This window comes from Equus caballus, chromosome 15, assembly GCF_041296265.1.
Source record: "Equus caballus isolate H_3958 breed thoroughbred chromosome 15, TB-T2T, whole genome shotgun sequence".
In the NCBI taxonomy this organism is placed as follows: domain Eukaryota; kingdom Metazoa; phylum Chordata; class Mammalia; order Perissodactyla; family Equidae; genus Equus; species Equus caballus.
This window is the reverse complement of record NC_091698.1, coordinates 47,038,294-47,057,425: the sequence shown is the minus strand read 5'-3', so window position 1 is coordinate 47,057,425 and position 19,132 is coordinate 47,038,294. Positions and strand designations below refer to the sequence as shown.

The 19,132-nt window shown below is 49.7% G+C and overlaps 1 protein-coding gene and 1 pseudogene across 28 annotated transcripts in view; one reads left to right on the top strand and one right to left on the bottom strand.

Moving 5' to 3' along the window:
* Positions 1 to 19,132, top strand: part of DYSF (dysferlin) — a 210,010-nt gene that overhangs the window by 4,255 nt on the left and 186,623 nt on the right. For 6 of the 28 annotated variants that reach the window (XM_070236249.1, XM_023618911.2, XM_023618914.2 and 3 more), the window contains exon 1: positions 4,700 to 4,982. The exons of 12 other annotated variants lie outside the window; for them this stretch is intronic. In XM_070236249.1, coding sequence (XP_070092350.1) covers positions 4,892 to 4,982 — 91 coding nt within the window. In that variant the 5' untranslated portion in view covers positions 4,700 to 4,891. Of the gene's footprint in view, positions 1 to 4,471; positions 4,983 to 19,132 lie in introns of those variants that run through there. 10 more of the 28 variants (XM_023618919.2, XM_023618917.2, XM_023618918.2 and 7 more) reach the window with 4 other exon arrangements.
* LOC102147934 (microtubule-associated proteins 1A/1B light chain 3 beta 2-like) lies at positions 10,966 to 11,342 on the bottom strand (annotated as a pseudogene).

Genomic DNA, 19,132 nt, shown 5'->3' with positions numbered 1-19,132 from the left:
TCACGCCCTCTCTGACCCAGGCAGACATCCTCCTTTTCACTCTCTGGTCTGGAGGATGCTTTCTTATCTCAGATGGTCTCTGCTCTTCTGCATCGCTCTGTCTGGACCTCACGGGACCCATCAGTCACCAGTTGGTCCACGATGCTCCCTCTAGGCAGTACCCTCCTGCCAGTCCATCTCACAGGCCTCTGGTGGCTGCTCAGGGTCTGAGAAGCTGAGGCCAGAGTGATGGGTCATGGGGCACTGAGGTGGGCAGCCTGCAGTGGGTGTGGCAGGGACCCTGGGGCCTCCAGAAAGGGGGCAGTAAAAACCCCGGGCTTAGCCAGTCCAGCCTGAAGTTGTGTGGAGGGGCTCAGGAGTGCAGATGGCTGGCAGCCTTGGTCACATTCCAGAGGGATGAGAGCATCAAACCAGAGGGAGAGAAGGATGGTAGCTCAGAGTATTGGCTTTGAACCCACACTGCCTGGGATCTTGGATTTGGAATCCCAGCTCTGCTACTTTCCAGCTGTGTGTCTTTAGGCAGGTTGCTTAACTACTCTGTATCTCAGTTTCCTCATCTGTAAAGTGTTGATGATAATAGTACCCGCTTTGGAGGGATGATTCTGAAGAGTTTATGTGTTAATTCATTTAAAGCACTTTGAATAGTGCCTGGCACTCAATACATGTGAACTATAATTATCATTATTATATGTAACTATACATGTATTTATTATAATTATAATTATAGTTCACATGTATTGTACATGTACTAAGAAATCACTGCACACATCCAAGAAGCCTTTTAATGTATTTTTGCCTGGCCAGTCCTAGCATCAGCTCTGTTTGTCCATCCACTGTCCTACCAGACTGGGCACAATGGGCTGAGTGGTCATCCCCTCTGCCCCCTGGGGCGCTGGTCCTGTCTCCTCTGGCTGCTCCTCCTGGAGCAAAGGCATTTGTCCACTTGCCTGATAGCTGGCCATGGCCCTGACCATGGTGATAGGTCTTTCTTGGGACAAATCCCTCTGGTGACTCCCCAAGCCCACAAACCTTCTCAGTCCCTCTCCCCAGGCCAAACGCCATCTCTTTCTCTGCTGCCTGCATGCTAGTCCTTTCCTAGACTGGTTCACTAGAGGGAAATGTTAGCAGGAAGGGTGCTAACAGCCATTGTACACCTACTGTGCAGCCAGGCACTGCGCGTGCTGGAGGAGCTAGGGTTTGGCATTGTCCTCCCTACACCGCTGCCAACTATCATTCTCTTGATTTCACAGAAGCAGAAACAGACTCTGAAAGGTCAAGGCCATGCCTCAGTTCACACAGACTGGGACAGAAGTTCAGGACCACCTGATTGTGCCCACTATGGGGCTGCTCTTCCCGGGAAGTCATGTGATTATGGCCGTAGCCATAATCACTCCTACCTGTGCATTCTGCACCCTCAGTGGACACGCAGGTGCCCCGTCAACCCCCCTGGTTGGTTTGGGATATCTGTGGGACACATTCTTTAGTGAATGTGATGTGAGAGGGTAGAAGGATGCATTGGACCATCCATACTCCTGGAAGGTTCTGGACTTGGGCAAACGTGCCCTGGAGGAATCATGTAAACTCACATGCAGAGTGTTCATCTCAAGGTTGACGTCACTGAGCAGAGGGGCGAGGTTTGTTTGCTCCTTGGACCCCTATGTCAGGCCTTGGGAAAAAACAAGGCCCCAGACATTAGGACCTTGGAATGTTCCTCTGGAAATATTAGATATGCCCCTTACAGATTTCCTGTGCTGCCTCTGATGGATTAGAGCAGGAGTAAGGGGCAGGGTGTGGTATGTGGGGGAAAGGAACAAAGCCGCAAGTCACTGTGACAGTAAAAAGTCTCCCAAATCAGCATATCCAGAATTCCCCCTAGAGGGCAGTACTGTCCTCTTTGAGAACCACTGGTTTAGCCTCCTCACCAGATACAAGGGACCCTGGGGAGCACAGCACAGTGCCCACAACATCAAGCCCAGGCCAGCCCTGACGATGCGCTGGGAATCCCTGGCTGACTGAGACCGACTTGGTCTCTCCCCTCACTGAGTGACTCCACAGTCTAACCAGACATCAAACAAATAATTAGTTATTCCTTACAATAGTGACAAGTGCTAGGAAGGACAAGTGCTGCTGTCCAGCCAGAGGGACCCAACCAGGAAGTCAGAGACGGCTGCCCTGGGGAAGGGATTTTAAGCTGAGGCCTGAAGGATGAATGAGGGTGACCCTGTAAAGAGTGAGGGGAAGGCAGGTGCAGGCAGAGGCGACAGCAGAGCTCGGAATTGGGAGGGAGCTCAGCACGTTCCAGAAACGGAGAAGCCACTGGAGTTGGAGCTCAGAGAGTGAGGGCCGAGTGGCCTTCCCCTGTGGGCAGAGGTAAGGGATCCGGGCTTTATCCCAAGAGCACGGGAGGCCTCTGAGGGGTTTTCAGCAGGGGAGTGACCTGATCATATTTGTTTTAAGATCTCCTGGCTCCAGTGTGGATAGTGGACCAGAGGTGACCAGAGTGACCGTGAGGTGACAGTTAAGGGAGTCCTGCAGAGGCCCAGCAGGAGAGGGTGGAGGTAGAAATGCCTCAGTGGAGGCATTCGGATGCTCTGGGCACATAGACGATACCAAAGTCATGGGTGTCAGTAAGGATGGTTTAGGCTGCAGGTAAGTGAAATCCTGCCTCAAAGAGAATTTAATAATGAACAGTCTTAAAGTGATCTTCGTTCCTGATACAAGTCCCCAGGGGAGGAAGCCCCATTGAGTCCTAGGCCCCAGTATGATCCAGAGACCTGGTGGGCTCTGGGCATATAGAGTGTAGAGCTCCCCAGCCATCCTGGACCCAGGTAGACTCCATTTTTCTCTCTGGTCTGCCATCCTTGGTGTCTGCCGCATCCTAGAGCTGGGCAGCAGTGGGATCTACGTGCTTCCTTATTTTCGTGAAGCAGGAGAGGGAGTTGGGCTAGTCCATTCACAGAGTCTAAGTCTGTCCCTCTGGGACAACAACTCAGGACATATGCCCATCACTAGACCAATAGCTGTTGCCGGGAGACGGGCTCAACTAGATCAGGATCCACTGGAGCTGGGGCTGGGGGTGGTATCTGAGCAGTCGGGTTCTGCTAAGAGGGAGGAAGGGGGTCTGGATGTTGGAGAGAAAGCAAGTGTCCCCCTCATTATGACGGTGGGCAGAGTCACCAGGGCAGAGTCACCCAGGCAGAGCAGCAGACCCAGGAGAAGATAACCCAGGCCAGCTAGACGAGGCGCACCTTTAAGGTGGGGAGAGGACAGCCTCAGACTAGTCAGTGAGTGGGTGGGAAGGGTAGGACCTCTGCCTGGGCGCCCAGGGGTCTTAGGGGTACTGATGATTCATTCATGATAACAGGAGAGAAGGCAAAGGATCTGCACACAATACTGATGGGGCTTAGGAGGCTGGAAGCCTGAGGAAGTTCTCTACTCAGTATATAGGAGGCAAACTGAGGGTGGGGATGGCGAAGGGGTGTCGTAGGTTTTGGGAGAAAGGTATGAAATAGTCGTCTAGGAGAGATGCAGACTGAAGAGACGGGAAGTGGAATATGATTGCCGGCAGCAGTAAGGGTCCACCCTAGTCAGGGGTCATGAATATCTAGTGACACGGGGCGGGTTAGCTGGTTTATTCTGCAACACCTTTGGCGCTTAGGATGAGGGGTGGAGCGGGCGGAGCTGGATTTCACCAGGTGGTGGTCTAGCCACATGAAAAGGCTGGATCCTCAAAATGAGAGAGGGGAAAGGAAATTGCGACTTTATGCAGCAGAATAACTAATAACTCAATTCAGGCTGAGTGAGACTTGGGACGTGGGAGGCGGGACGGCGCCCTGACTGGTGCCAGGTGTTGGGGTAGAGGGGTAAACAGGTGAGAAGCTGGGCCCCTGAGGTCGAGAAGTTCATCAGGTGGAAAAGAACCAGACATAACACGGGAAAGCGTGCTAAGGGCTGTCACCGCTCGAGGCTCACGCTAGAGGAAATCTGCCCCATAGCGGGGGCCAGGGGGCCTGGAGATTGCTGGTGGTGGTGCGGCTGTGTCAGGGGACGGAATGGGCAGTGGGCGGACTGCTGTGCTCCAGGGAATGCAATATAATTTGGACACAGACCTCTGTGTCCGACGATGAGCGACCCCAGACTGCTCTCGAGAAGGCTCAGAGGCGGGTTCGCGAGGGCTCGAGCCTCGGAGTCTCAGGGCGTCGGGGCCCCGAGCGCAGGTAACCGGGCAGGGGGTGAGGCGGGCGGCGCGGAGGCCGGGGTCTCGGGGAGCCGCGCGCGCTCTGCCGCCCCGCACACGCCTCCTTCGGCGCTCGCTCCGACTCCTTTCCGCGGACACGTTCGCGTTCCTGCAGCCGGATCTCCCCGTCCTCCGGCCTTCGTGCATTTCTCCTTCGCACCCATTCGCCAAGCGCCCTCGGCTGGCCGGCCTGGGCTCGGCGCAGAGGGAGGAGAGCGGCCGACGCGCGGGGAGCCCCGGACGCTGGGGACTCCGCAAGCAGGGCCGGAGGTGCCTTGTCGGCGCAGCGCGGCTGAGCTGTGCGCCCCGCGTCAATGGCTCTTCCATTCCTGGCCCGGGAGCGGGAACCCGCGGAGGGGGCACCAGCCCCCCCACAGGCAACCATCTGACTCCTGTCGGCCCCGCCCGCCGCGGGCAAGGCGGATCCGGGAAGGGGCCGAAGGGGAGGGTCCGCCCAGTGGGTGTCCGGTGTCCTCTGGGCGGCCTCTCCCGGGCGTTGGGACTTCGCCGAGGCGCAGCGAAGGCGGCACTCCACTTTGGCGCGGCGGCCGCGGAGCCGGGCGTTTGCTCGGTGGGTACCTGGGCCCCGCGCTCGCGCTCCCGCTCCTGCCCCGTCCTGCCCGCGCGCTTCTGCGCGCCCAGGGCGGCCGAACCATGCTGTGCTGCCTGCTAGTGAAGGCCAGCAACCTTCCCACTGTGAAGAAGGACCGGCGCAGCGACCCGGTCGCCAGCCTGACTTTCCGAGGTGAGAGCCCCGCGGCCGCACCACCGACTCTGCGCGCACGGCCGTGTCTGCGGCCCTGGCTCCTGCACTAACCACCGTTCAGGCCACAGTTTCTCCCTCAGTCAGAAGGGACAGAAATCTCAGCACTGTCTTCTGCAGAGGGGGCGAGGAGGATGAAACAGAGCGCAATAAATGCCATAGTGCTCTGAAATTTCGGAAAACTACAAGTGCCATAATATGCCAACAGCTATCACTTTTCTAAGACCAATACCCGGAGGGGATCAAGTGCGAGTCCTTCCCGGGCGGTGGGGATGAGGGTGGGTTGGAGAATGGGTGCAGAATAGAGAGAGGAATCCCTTAGCAACTGGACGTGTAGCCGGTGTACTTTGGAAGTTGTGTCTTTATTTCATTCATTCATTCATTCGCCCATCTTTGTTGAAGACTGGCCATATTGACTCTGTCCTGTCTCAGTTGGGAGGAAAAGAAACAGAACAGGATGGATATGGCCTTGATACAAGAAATTTGGGAGGCTGTCAAGGATGTTTTTCCAAATTCAAAGAGTGTGGGTGCCTACAGGTAGTCCTTAGACAGGAAAGGGTCTCTCTTCTCTGTTCAGGGCAACCAAGGGCTCAGCCGCCTGCTTCTGGCAGGGCACCCTTACCCGCCCCGCTTCAAGGCGGACATTCCCATGTGAGGAGGTGTCTCAGGAGGGGAAAGGGAAGAGGAAGGATCTGTCAAAATTAAGAGAAGGAACAATGGCTGTGAGTCAGGATCCCAGTTCTGCAAAGAAAGATAAATAAGGAGAGGAGAGAGGGTTTTCCTAAGAGGAAAGAGGTAAGACCAGGAGGCATATCCTGTGGTTTTGTGGAATTAAAAAGTATGTGCTTAAAGGGGGAAACCTAGGGAAGTCAGTGGTGTGTCCAGGTCAGTGGTCATGGCAGGGAGCTGCCAGTGCTCGGAGTGGGCAGCACCCTCGGTTCAAGGGGGTGACTGAATCTGTTGAGGCCCCTCTTGGCTGCTAGAGCTGCCGTCCTCCCCCAGTCTCTGCTTTCCCTGCCCTTTACAATGCCTTAGTGTTTATTCGCGCTGACAAACCCCTTTGTTGTTAGTGCCATCAGGTTGATTCAGACCCCAAACGACGCTGTGTACAGTAGAGCGGAACTTTGCCCGGTCTTTTTGTGCCAACCTCTCACCTTCCGGCGCTATATCAGACAATGCTCCACTGCTATTCATAGGGTTTTCTGTCTTAGTCTGGAAGCTCCGCTGAAACCTGTCCCCATGGACGACCCTGCTGGGATTTGAAATACCCATGGTGTAGCTTTCAGCCTCACAGCAACAGGCAGCCGCCACAGTATGACGACTGACAGACAGGTGGTGGGGTTCCCTGGTGTGGTTGCTGGCTGACAACCCGCTAGCAAAACTAAAATATAATAGAATGTACCATCTCCAACTGTTTAAAGTCTATTTATCTTCCAAAGCCTTGCTGCCATGCCACCTTCTCCAGGAAGGACCCCAGGATTCCCCTGGCTATCGTTAGTCTCTCCTCTCTGGATGCACAGCACCTTGTTCGGTCTGCTAGCGCACTCACCGGAACAGGCCTGGGCGCAGTACTTGGCTTAGGATGAGTGACTCCTTGAGAGCAGCAGCCTGTCCTGTTTATCAGGACGCCTGGTGCTGAGTGCACATAGGTGCTCCGTAGTGTTTGTGTGCTTTCTGACCCAGCCTCTAGCCGTCCGCTGGATGTGCCTGGGAGCCTCATGCAGTCTGGGGCAGTGGTCCTCACGCTTTACTGTGCCTGAGAATCCCTTGGAGAGTGTGCTTGCAAGACAGATTTCTGGGTCCCATCCATAAAGGTTCCGATTTAGCAGGTCTGTGTGACCTGAGAATCAGTGCTTAACACCTACCTGAGGCAGGCTATTTCAGAACCACACCTTGAGAGAAATTGACGTGAGATGTGGTGAAAGGCGAAATTAATTTGACCCCCCTCCGCACAGGAGGTATTCATGCTGGAGTCTGGGCTAGGCTGAGGCTAGGGAGGCTGGCTGCTAGAATCGGACCCAGAACCTACAGATCCTCTAGGCTAGGGTATTGAGCCCTGGCTGCACATCAGAATCATGTGGAAGTTTTAGGAAAATCCTCTGCCAGCCTCCCTGTCCCCTCCTCTCTTGACGCTAGATCTCTAGAGGAGGGACCCAGATATAGGTGTTTCTAAAAACTCTCCAAATATTTCACATTCACAGTCAGGGGTGAGAAGGCTTGAGCCCAACCCCCTCATGGCGGAGGGGACAGAGGCCTGCACTAGGGGCTGGCCCCCTTGCCCTGCAGTTGTCCCCCGGGCATTCCAGCCTTGGATGTAATTTCAGGACCTGCCTCCCAAAATAGACTATGAGCTCTGGGAGGCTGGACTCCGAGGGCAGTTTTTTTGTTTCCGTGTCTCAGAGCTTCAGGGTAGAGGCTGTTAATGAACACTTATCACTCCTTTGTTTTTGTATTAATAATTAGTCAGCTAAAACTACCCGTGGTAGATATTTTTGACTGATCGTCTGCGTGAGTGAGCAGCTTCACTTCCTAAAGCATTAGAGATCTGTACCTCTCTCCTGCCCTGCCCATTTTCTACCCTCCAACGTGATTATTTATGTCCCTTCCTTCATGCATTTAGCTCATTGGACAAATATTTATTGAACATCTACTACATGCTGGGTGCTGTTCGAAGTGCTGGGGATGCACCCAAGAACAAGACAGGTTGAAGCTCCCGTTGCCCTGGAGCTCACACATCTTATTTCCCTGAAAGTCGGATCTCCTGTGTCCCCACTTGGTGAAGTTCTGCCCTGCTTCATTCACCCAGGCGCACCAGCCCGAAACTCGAGGGTCATTACTGTCTCTTCCTTCTCTCTCATCCCGTCAGGTCCTCTCTTCCTCCCCAGTTTCTCAAGGCAGCCCTTCTGCCTCTGTCCTCCTCCCCTCTCTATCTCCGGGGAGTCTCTAGACCTCAAGCAGGAGCCCGAGGGATCTTATAGAACCATCTGAAGGCAGAGACACTCCTGAGGGGCAGACGTGGCTCACCTGTGTAGGGAAGGTGGGCTGCAGGGGCGCGGGACTCCCTGAGCCCAGCTTTTGTTGTTGTTTTGGTTTTTTTTTTTGAGGAAGATCCAGCCCTGAGCTAATATCTGCTGCCAATCCTCCTCTTTTTGCTGAGGAAGCCTGGCCCCGAGCTAACATCCGTGCCCATCTTCCTCTACTTTATGTGTGGGATGCCTACCACAGCATGGCTTGCCAAGAAGTGCCATGTTGGCACCCAGGATCCGAACTGGCAAACCCCAGGCCGCCGAAGCGGAATGTGTGCACTTAACCGCTGCGCCACTGTGCTGGCCCCTAAACCCAGCTTTTTCAATATTAAAAGTGACGTTAGGGGCCGGCTCCGGGGCTGAGTGGTTAAGTTCGTGCCCTCCGCTTTGGTGGCCCAGGGTTTTGCTGGTCTGGATCCTGGGCACAGACATGGCACCGCTCATCAGGCCATGCTGAGGCGGCGTCCCACATGCAGCACCTAGAAGGACCCACAAGTAAAATATGCAGCTATGTACTGGGGGGATTTGGGGAGAAAAAGAAGACTGGCAACAGTTGTTAGCTCAGGTACCAATCTTTAAAAGAAAAAATGACTTTAAAGCATTGAAAATAGCCTTCTGTTTTCTTTTTGTGAACAGAATATGTACTCAGTGTAAAAAAGGGTATATTACAGAAAAGCAAAAGTGAAAAATGGCCCCACATCCTCAGTTAACTTGTTAACAATTTGATGTATTTCTTCCAAGGTTCTTTTTTTTCCCTTTTTTCAAAAAGTAATTTTAGTTGCAAAATTTAACACCCAAGTAGAGTACATAAGATATAAATGTATGTTTTAATGCAGTGGTTCTCAACTGGGGGCGATTTCGTTCCTCAGGGGGCATTTGGCAATGTCTGGAGACATTTTGGGCTGTCACCACTGGGTTGGGGGGAGGGGTGCTACTGTCACCTAGCGGTTAGAGGCCAGGGATGCTGCTAAACACCGTACAGTTCACAGGACAGCCCTCATGACAACCACAGCAAAGAATTACCCAGCCCCAAATGTTAACAGTGCCAAGGTTGAGAAACCCTGCTTTTCTGAGTAACTCATGAAGGGAACACCCATATATATTGCCCACGTCAAGAAATAGAGCCTTGCCGGTCCCACCCCTCCGCCAGAAGTCCCCAGACCCCTTGCCTTTCTCTGTAGAGGTGAGCTCATTCCAGATATCTTTTTTTCAGATGTTTGCATATTTACATGTTCGTTCAACAATAACCCAGGGGCATTTTTTTATGTCAGTAAATATTCTTCTACACAACCTTTGTAAATATCTGTGTAGTATTCTTTTGGACAGTTTTTAGTTGTGCCTTTATTCACCTTAGTTTGTTAAAAATGTACTTGTTTTGAAGATCCTGGAAACAGAGCGATCACCCATTAATGCAGGCTCAAAGTCCCCCCTCTAGGCATGGTATTTTTGTTTTATTAAAAAGCTGAATTTCTTACAGGAATCTTACTGATCACACAGTAGTTACAAGAATGTCCGATATAATGATGTATACAATTGAAACAAGACGGGCTGATTAAAAATTTACATAATGCAAAAATACACATGTTAAAAGTCAGCCGTGTGGACAGATGCGTGTAGGGGAAGAGTGGTTGATGGGAGGCTGGGGGTCGAGGGCCCAGACGCAGTGAAGTTGCTTTTCCCCTCCATTACAGAAAATATCTTCCACTAACAGATACAGATATTCCACACATCTAAATACACATGGGTGAATCGTGACCTGCTACACACACACGCTAAGTGGTCTGTGACTTTCCCACGAAAATGGTAAATACGAACCCCACACAGGTGGTAGGAGGCATTGGTCATTTATTCTAGTTGGACTTGGAAGATGTTGAACTCTTGCATTAATATCTGGAAGAGCATATGTCTTCTTTGCTGCGTCTTCTTCACAAGTGACATGTGCTTAGTGGGGAATTTTGGTGGTTGTTTGACCTAAGAGTGATAACTGAAGTATTCTTAAAAATGTGGGAACTCTTTAATAACAGACTTTAATCACACACACAACATAAAACACGGGTCATCTACTGCCTTAAGCTGAAAGGTAAAGGAAGAGCCTCTGAATGGCAACGCTTTTAGTTTCAGGGTTCCATAGTTCCTACCACTGCCCTGAAGAATGAAACTGCTGCAGCTGCTTGTTTATTTACACAAACAGGCACCAGAACCAGCTCTTAGAGAATATCCAACACAGGAGAAATGTTTTTTTCTCTGGGCCTTTTGAGAAACTAGACCAAAATTATAAATTACTCAAGGTTCCTACTAAGCAGTGGTGCCTTTCCTGTGTCTAGCTATCTAGGGAACAAATCGAAGAAGAACTTACTGTGAGAACTGCAAGAGCGTTGACGTTGGGGGTGCTGAGCAGGAATCAGGAACCTTGCCAGTTCAGAGTTTCTCACGTGCCCCCATGTGCCCTGCTTTTTGCCAACTATTATGGCAAATGCGTTTTGGGGAGCTATGCTTGACAACTTACGCTGACAGATCCTCTTGCGGAGATTTCTCTAGTTGGGTAGAAACCCTTCTATATAAAGTCCGCAGATTCTGTGAACCTAGAGGGGAGACTTAGTGTCTCTGAATGCTCAAATTGCAAGCTCCTATTGGGGAAAGAGCATGAAAATAACTTGAAGGTCTATTTTATTGGCAACTCAGAATGCAAAGTATCTTATTTTTAAACTTCTAAATTTGAAAGCAAGATAGCCTGGGGTAAATAATAATAGTTTTCCAAAGCTGAATGTGCTCATTTGGAGCTCAGTTTTTCTGTTTTAAGTACAAAGACAATTTCCTAAAACTTCTGAGCAGGAACACTACTGTTTTGATGATCTGTGATGAGAGGAACTGATCCGTCTCAGTCGGTAACATCCCTTTGTTTTTCCTTGGCAAAGATTTAAAAAGTTCTAGAACAGACGCATTTTTCTAGTCTTACAGTGACCATTTCATCCCAAATGTCTCCTGAGAGGCACATACCATATACGGGAATCCATCTTCATCCTTCTCACTTTCATACGCTTCAGAAAGAGGTATGGACACGCTCACGATGCTGTGTCCATTCACTAACGGGAAGAGGCTTGATTAGAGTAAGTGCCTTCGAATTATCTTGATGAGTTCACATGTGTTGACTTGACCAGGTACAAGGAACTTGGTTTTATCCATGACAGGAGGCTGCTTCTCACCCTTGTATCGTTGTTTTCACCGGGACTTTAGTAGGATGGTGCTCTCAGATAAATTGGACATCTTCTACCCTTTGTTTGAAGGTGCAGCGCTGCTTGAAGGTCTTTTCTGCCATGATGGCGCCAGAGGCTGGGCGGTGGGCGGTGGGGTGCGGCTGGGGGTGGGGCTGGGGGTGGGAGGGCTGTCCTGGCTGCTTCAGGGGCTGGCCGCGGCGGCGGCTCCAACTGTGCATAGTATTTTATTATATGCGTGCACCATAATTCAGTTAATCAACTCCTTACTGATGAATATTTAGGTTATATAACATTCATAACATTTATATCCAACGTGTTGTAAATTATAGTGTCACTGTGAGAAATATCCTGGTAACTAAATCTTAGCCCGCATATTTAATTATTTCCTTTGGGTAAATACCAGAAGTGGCATTGCTACGTCAGAGGTTATAGATGAATTTAAGACTTTGCTGCATTTCCCAAATTGCTCTCCTGAAAATCTGTTCCAGCTTTACCATTCCATCAGCTGAGTGTGAGGGCTTATTTTCTTACACTCCTGCTGACACAAAGCATTATCATGCAAATCCTTAACAGTTTCCTAGATTCAAACAGTATTTGTGATATTTCAATGTTATTACTTATTTGTATTTATTTCTTACCTAATTGTTTTTTAATTTGCCCATTTTGAGGGGGCAGGGGTGTTTGTCTTTTTCTTAATTAATTGCAAGTCCTCTTTATATATGAAGAATATTAACATTTTGTCATAGACATTTCAAATCTCTTCCCCAGTTCTAATTGGCCTTTTGAGTTTAAAGACTCCCCCTCTCTGAGAGCACTCCACCAATCCTAGTATCCACACATCGCTGCCCCTTCCTGGCTGCTTGTTTCCTGGAAAGTGTGGCTTCAGTTGGGATTTAGAAAGATGGAGATCAGGGTGGGAGTCCTTGAGGGTGAGAAGAGCAGGACTCTGCTGGGGAAGGTGGGGAGTGATGGCTGCCCTGTTCTTGGGGTGTACAGGCTTGAGTCAGGCTCAGAGGGCAGGCCAAGTATCAGAGTTAAGAGTCCACCCACCCTTTTCGTTAGGGGGCATCTCTGCCGAGGTATCTGTTCCTTCATGAGAAGCCAGCACTTATCTTTTCTCTTTTCCGTTGCCGTTGCCTATGGTTGTCTGCTGACACTTTGAATTTCTATCACTTTCTTGTCTGATGGGTATTCTAATGAGAGGTCAAGAGAGTGCCCAGCACAGAGCAAGTTCTCAATAAATATTCACGGAGTAAATGAGAGGCTGCATGGAGGCTGCCTACTGGATCTGAAGGCAGCCTGCAACTTCTGACAGTAAGTCCTGTCACCTGACTCATGGGCAGAAACATCCCGTGTCTCTCTCTCTCTCTCTCTCTCTGGGGGTCCCAAATACCCCATCTCCTCTCACTCTCTCCCCTCCCTCTCTAGGGGAATGGCATCATCAGCCACCCATGCGCCCCTGTCAGAACCTGAGACATCCCCTGCTCCTCCCACTTCCCAATTCCCTACCCAGATACTGGCCAGTAGACTCCAGCCCCACCACCTGTGTCCTCACCATCTCCCACTTGGACTTTTAAAAAAAATTGTGATAAAATACACATAACTTAAAATTGACGATCTTAACCATTTTTAAGGGTGCAGTTCAGTGGTATTAAGCACACTCACACTGCTGTGCAACGGTAACTACCATTCATCTCCAGAGCTCTTTCCTCTTCCCCAACTGAAACTCTGGAGCCATTAAATAGTAGTTCCTGGATCTCTCCTCCCCGAGCTCCTGGGAACTGGCTTATTTCACTTAGAGGGTGTCCTCAGGTTCGTCCATGTTGTAGCATGTCTTAGAGTTTCCATCCTTTTAAAGGCTGAATTGTATTCCATTGTCTATATATCCCTCATTTTGCTTACCCATTCGTCTGTCAGTGGACACTTGGGTTGCTTACATATTTTAGCTATTGTGAATAATGCTGCTATGAGCATGGATATATGAATATCTCTTTGAGACCCCGCTGGACACTTATGATAGCCTGTGACTGGCCACGTCTTTACTCCCACCACCCTCCAGCTGGGGTGCTGGGACTCCTGGGCCTCTCTCTCCATGTAGCCTCAGGACTCTCCCCCTCGTTGAGGCCTCTAGCACCATCCCTCCAGCAGGGTAGCTGGACTTCTTATGTGGCCACTCAGGGCTCCCAAAGGCATGAAAGCAGACGTTGCTGGTCCTACTTTGAGCCACAGAACCAGCTCAGATCACTGTAGAGGGGCATCACGCAAGGATGTGAGTGCCAGGAGGCTGGTCCATTGGGGCCATCAGGCAGACCACCATATTGGGCCATTTCCCCTACATTTTCAGCCCCAGGAAGCAGGGACTGCCTCTTTCTCAACTTGGATATGAGGGCAGGGTGGCTGTGGCAGCCGTCCCCAGCACCATGCCAGGCACATAACAGGTATCAGTAAAATATCTATACACCTCTATTTCTATCACTGCCCTGCACGGGAGTCCATGTTGCCCATGTATCAGGGACAGCAGCTCACGTTTAGTGTTGAATTGTTTTGCTTCTTGGTTCTTTAAAAAAAAATTTTTTTTTATTGTGGTAAAATACACATAACATAAAATTTAACATTTTAACCATTTTTAAGTGTACAATTCAATGGCATTTAAATTAAGCACATTCACTTTATCGTGCAACCGTCACCACTATCCATCTCCAGAAATTTTTTGTCATCCCAATCTGAAACTCAGTACCCATTAAACCCTAACTCCTCATTACTCCCTACCCCAACCTTTGCTCTACTTTCTGTCTCTATGAATTTAACTATTCTAGGTACCTCGTATAAGTGGAATCCTGTGACATTTGTCCTTTTGTGTCTGGCTTGTTTCATTTAGCATAATGTCTTAAGGATCATTCAAGTGGTAGCACGCGTCAGAAATTCCTACCTTTTAAGGCTGAGTGATATTCCCTTGTATGGATATTCCATGTTCTGTTTATCCGTTCATCCCTTGGTGGACAGTTGGGCCTTGGTGCCTTTGAGATGCAATGGGAAATGGGCGAGTGTGTCTTAGCTTTTCTTTAAACCCTCTTTTTCGACAGGCATAAAAACCTCTCACATTGAAAACCCTCCTTTGGTGAAAACCCCGGCTTTAGAGTTTGTCTTCTCTGTGATCCCACCAGCTCCAAAGATTCCTTTGTCATCAGTGTTACAAAACAAGCATTTTGTCTGTGAAGGGGAGGAAGACATTTCCTCTACCCGCTCTGGGTCCTTCTGGCCGGACAATGAATTAAATTCACATGAGACACAATAACAGGAGAAAATTAAACAAAGTTTTATAACATGTATACATGGGAGAGGCTCAGGCAAACTGAGCAACTCGCCAAAATGGCGGAGGTTCTCATCTTAAATACCATCCTCAGCTAAAGACAAAGGAGGATGTTGAGGGTGGGGGGAGTCAGTTATGGGAGATTACCGGAAAAGCACAGTAAACAAGAGTAGGGTTATTATGCAGATTTAAGTCCTGGCCTTCTGCATTGATAAGAGTTTCTAGGGCCGGCCTGGTGGTGCAGCAGTTAAGTGCGCACGTTCTGCTTCTCGGCGGCCTGGGGTTTGCTGGCTTGGATCCCGGGTGTGGACTGGCACTGCTTGGCATGCCATGCCGTGTTGGCATCCCACATATAAAGTAGAGGAAGATGGGCACGGATGTTAGCTCAGGGCCAGTCTTCCTCAGCAAAAAGAGGAGGACTGGCAGTAGTTAGCTCAGGGCTAATCTTCCTCAAAAAAAACCAAAAAAACAAAAAAAGAGTTTCTAGAGATAAGGTCATCCCCCCTTCTTTCTGGTACAGAGAGGGAGACACCTTTACAGATGGAGATTTCCCTTACAAATGTAAATGTCTCTTAGAAAGGGTAACTTCTGCTTTTCAGAGTTTCTCTCATGTCTGCAGTTTTTAAAAGGAACCCGCCCAAAATAATCCTCGTGCCAAAGAGAGGTCTCTTGGGGTTGCCAGTTCTGGTCCCCCACATCTGCTTCCCAAATATATTGTTGATGTGGGCTCGGTGAGCCAAACAGTCGAAAGAAAGATTTCTTGGACTCTCAAGGTCTGGCAGTAGTGCTCCTTTATTCAGAGAATAGCATGGGAACGGGACCCATGGGCAGTAAGAGCTGCAGGTATGGGGACAGGACTCACGTGCAGTAAGAGCTGCAAGCATGGATGAGGGCAGGGCTAAATTTAAGGCGTAGGTATGTGAATTATCTCTTTACAAGACAAAGGAAAGATCATGTAAAAAAGTCATTAAAATGGTAGCAGTGTAGGTGGGGTCTGGTAATTGGGTGGTCCTCTAACTTTGGATAGGAATCAGGTCAGATCAGATCAGGACTCCTATGCTTCCTGGAGGATGATGTAGGTTGGTATGTAGGGCAGGACGCCTTGGCCATCTCTCCCTGGGACAGCCTTGATCCTCATCATTGTGACTTTATAATTGTGTTGTGGGGAGGGGGTCTGTCCTATCTTGTCTACTGGGATTGCCAGTTGGCTCTGCCAGAGGTCGGGGTGCTCCCTTCTAGACTGTAACCTCTGTGGTGTCCAGGCCCTGGGGAGGGGGCACTAGTGAGCATCCTGGGCCACTGAAAGGGATCCGTTGCCACAGAGGGGCCTGAAGGTATGAGCGAGGCCTGGGGCCCAGACTGCTGGGGAGACGGCACCCTGGGTGCTGACAGGTAGACCTCACCAGGCGGTGAGCAGGAAGGCAGTGATGTGGCTCCTCATGCGAACCCATGGCCATGTCTGTCGCTCAGGTGTCAGGAGATGTGTGGGGCTCCTGCCAGTGGAGACGGCTCCTCCAGGCGGCCCAGGCGCTGGCTGGGGCCCCATGCGCTGTCTTCTGGCCTTCCCTCTGCTCCTGTCTCTGAGGCCCCACCTCACTTCCCCTCCCACAGCCCCTGGTCTTTATCAGAGTTGGCTCCAGTGGGGGGCGAGGACAGTGTGCTACCTCATTCGTGCCCCACGCACCTTGGCTGTCCGCGCTCAAGGGCCACAGTGGTGATTCTTTGTTCTCCAGTTCTCCTCTGACAATCTCCCTTTAAGACAGTCTTTTCAAACGTTTTGGGACTATTATCCACAACAAGAAATATATTTTACATCAAGACATAGCACGCACACATAAATAGGTATGTGCTAATATAACTAAAAGTTTCAAGTAATACCACTTACGCTTATGATGAAAGATGTACGCTGACATTTTCATCTCTACTCTATTCTGTCATTAGAAAGAGATACTAGTCAACTCATCAGTTGATGGCGTGACCCACTAATGGGTCCCAATGAGCTGTTTGAAAACCACCACTCGGCAGCGATGGGGAACTCCGGTCTAGGCATCTGGGGTAGAGTGGGGGTGGATGGGCCTGGGGAAACAGGGGAAGAATTTCTGTGGGGACAGAAGGGTCCTCCCCGTGAAGTCCTCCTGTCTGCACTGAGTCTTTCAGTCTGGAGGAAAACCCTGGGCTTCAGCACAATTCGCATGGGCTGCCTGCTGACCCCCAATCCTGCAGAGCAGTGTGGGGAGAGGGCACTGTTCCCTGCCCCCAACCCCAGCATGAGCTGTGAGCTCTCCTGTATCTTTAACCGTCAAGTCTGTTAAATTATGCACGTAAAGCCACATCTCTCAAGGCCAAAATTAATTCTCAAGGACAGGACAGGTCTAACTCCCTGATGAGGAAGGAGCTGTTTTCCTGTTTCCTAATTCGCACTGTGCCTTCCCTTTCCTTGGCGTCCGTAAGTCATGTGATCGTCCTGGGTTAACGTTTCCTTTCTTTCCTGTTCCTCTTTGGGGCTATAGCACCCAGCAGCGACCCTCCCTCTATGTCATCCAGAGAGTCCCAGAGTTGGCGCTTCCCACCAGGACTTAGTGACATCTCATGGAGAGTCTTTGTCCTCCTCATCTGCAGGGAAGACAGGAAGTGGAAATGTTTAAAAGACACTGCGCAGGGCCTGGTGCACAGACACTGCTCAATTAATACTAGCCAGGAGCACCAGGAAATGAGTTTCCAATTTTACAACTCAAGAGAGGCTGCAGATGGAATTTTCCATGTCACTCCTCTAGGTCACGGGAAGTTGATTTGTGATAGGGGAGGGGATGTGGACACTTAGATAGCATCTCATGTGCGCTTGAAGTTCTATAAAGTAGACGCTATTACTATCATCATCAGTTTACTGCTGAGAGAGCTAAGGCCTAGAGATGTTACAAGCCCTACCTAAGGTCACACAGTAGTGGCTGTATTTGAATGACTCCAAAGCCATATGTTTAACCCCTTCTGGAACCACACCCACATAGCCCACAGGGGATTCAGAGGGATTCAGCCAGTGCAGGCCTGGACCCACTTTGAGAAGGTATCTGGTGCCCCTCCCAGGACACCTCCTTCCCATTGTGCCTCCTTTCATCCCCTCTGTCTGTTGACACACAGCCTTACTGTTAATTTAGTCTTGTGGAGTTCCCTGAGAACAGTGGTTCTCCCCTCTGGTGAGGAAGTGAACTTGCAGCCAACTTGGGAAAGAAAAGGATCCATTCCTTCAGCACCTAATTACTGGGCACCTCGCTCTATAGTAGGGTCACTAACTTGGTGAGTCATGGTGTCTGCCCTCTGAAGCTCACAGTCCAGATGGGGGCACAGACATAGAAGCACACAGTTACCTGCACTCTGATACACGTGGTCACAGCTTGCAACCATGTCTGGGAGAGTCAGGGGATGCTTATCAGAGGAGAGACAACTGAGCTGGGTATTGAAGAATCCGTAGGAATTCCCTAGATGCATCAGAGTCGGGCAGAGAGAGGCACCTTGAGTCAGTGTGCTGTGTGTGTGGCGCCTCATTCATCCTCTCTCGCTTACTTTTCATGACACCCCCATGGGGAGGTGTTGTTATGACCCCACGGATGAGGAAACAAAGGCTGAAATGAGTTTCCTGAGAGTCTCTTCCAGTGTGGTACACCGGCCCTGGGGAATCCCTAAGACTCTTGGAGCAGGTCAACAAGGTCAAAACTATTTTCACAATAACACTAAGATGCTATGTGCCTTTTTCACTGTGTCAACATTTGCACTGATGGTGCAACAGCGATGGAAGGTGAAACTGTTGGTGCCTTAATACTGTGAAGGCCTCGGCCCCAAATTGTGCTGTCATTGTGTTCTTCACCCTCATGTACTCACAGTTAAAAAAAAGGCCAGTTTTGTTGAAGAATGTCCTTGATAAAGCAGTAAAATTATTAATTATATTAACCTTGATCCTTGAGAACATGTGTTTGTGATATTTTGTGTGTTGAAATGGGAAGTGTGCACAGAGGGCTTCTGCTGCACGCTGAAAAATGATGACTGTTGCATGGAAAGCACTGGAGTGGCTGCTTGAGTTGCAAGCTGAACTAGCTGCTTTTTCTTTTTTCATGGCATACTGTTTTTACTTGGAGGAATGACTGACTGTGTTTGTTCAGATTGGGCATTTGGTAGACATTTTCTTAAAAATGGTTGACTGCTCCTGGCATCTCAAGGAAAACAGCTGACATTTATCATTTGTTGCCAATCATAAAATTTGAGCTTTCAAACAAAAATTGGAATTTTAGAAAACTTTTATCTTCCAGTTTCCCAGTCTTTAATGGCTTTTCTGATGAGATCGATGGTGATATTACTGAATGCGATTTTCTGGTATTATATAATGAAATGTGTCAACCTCTGGAAGATCTGTATACCTCAATGAACAAAAATTTTCTGAATGACCAAGGCAAGATGTTACAGAATCTTGCATGACTAAAAAATTCATTCAGAATGCAAGAGAGAACAATGGGTTTTAATGTAGCAGAGCACAAAATATTCATGGATCTGGTGTCAGATTTCACATTGCAGCTGATCTTTAAGTTTACGAAA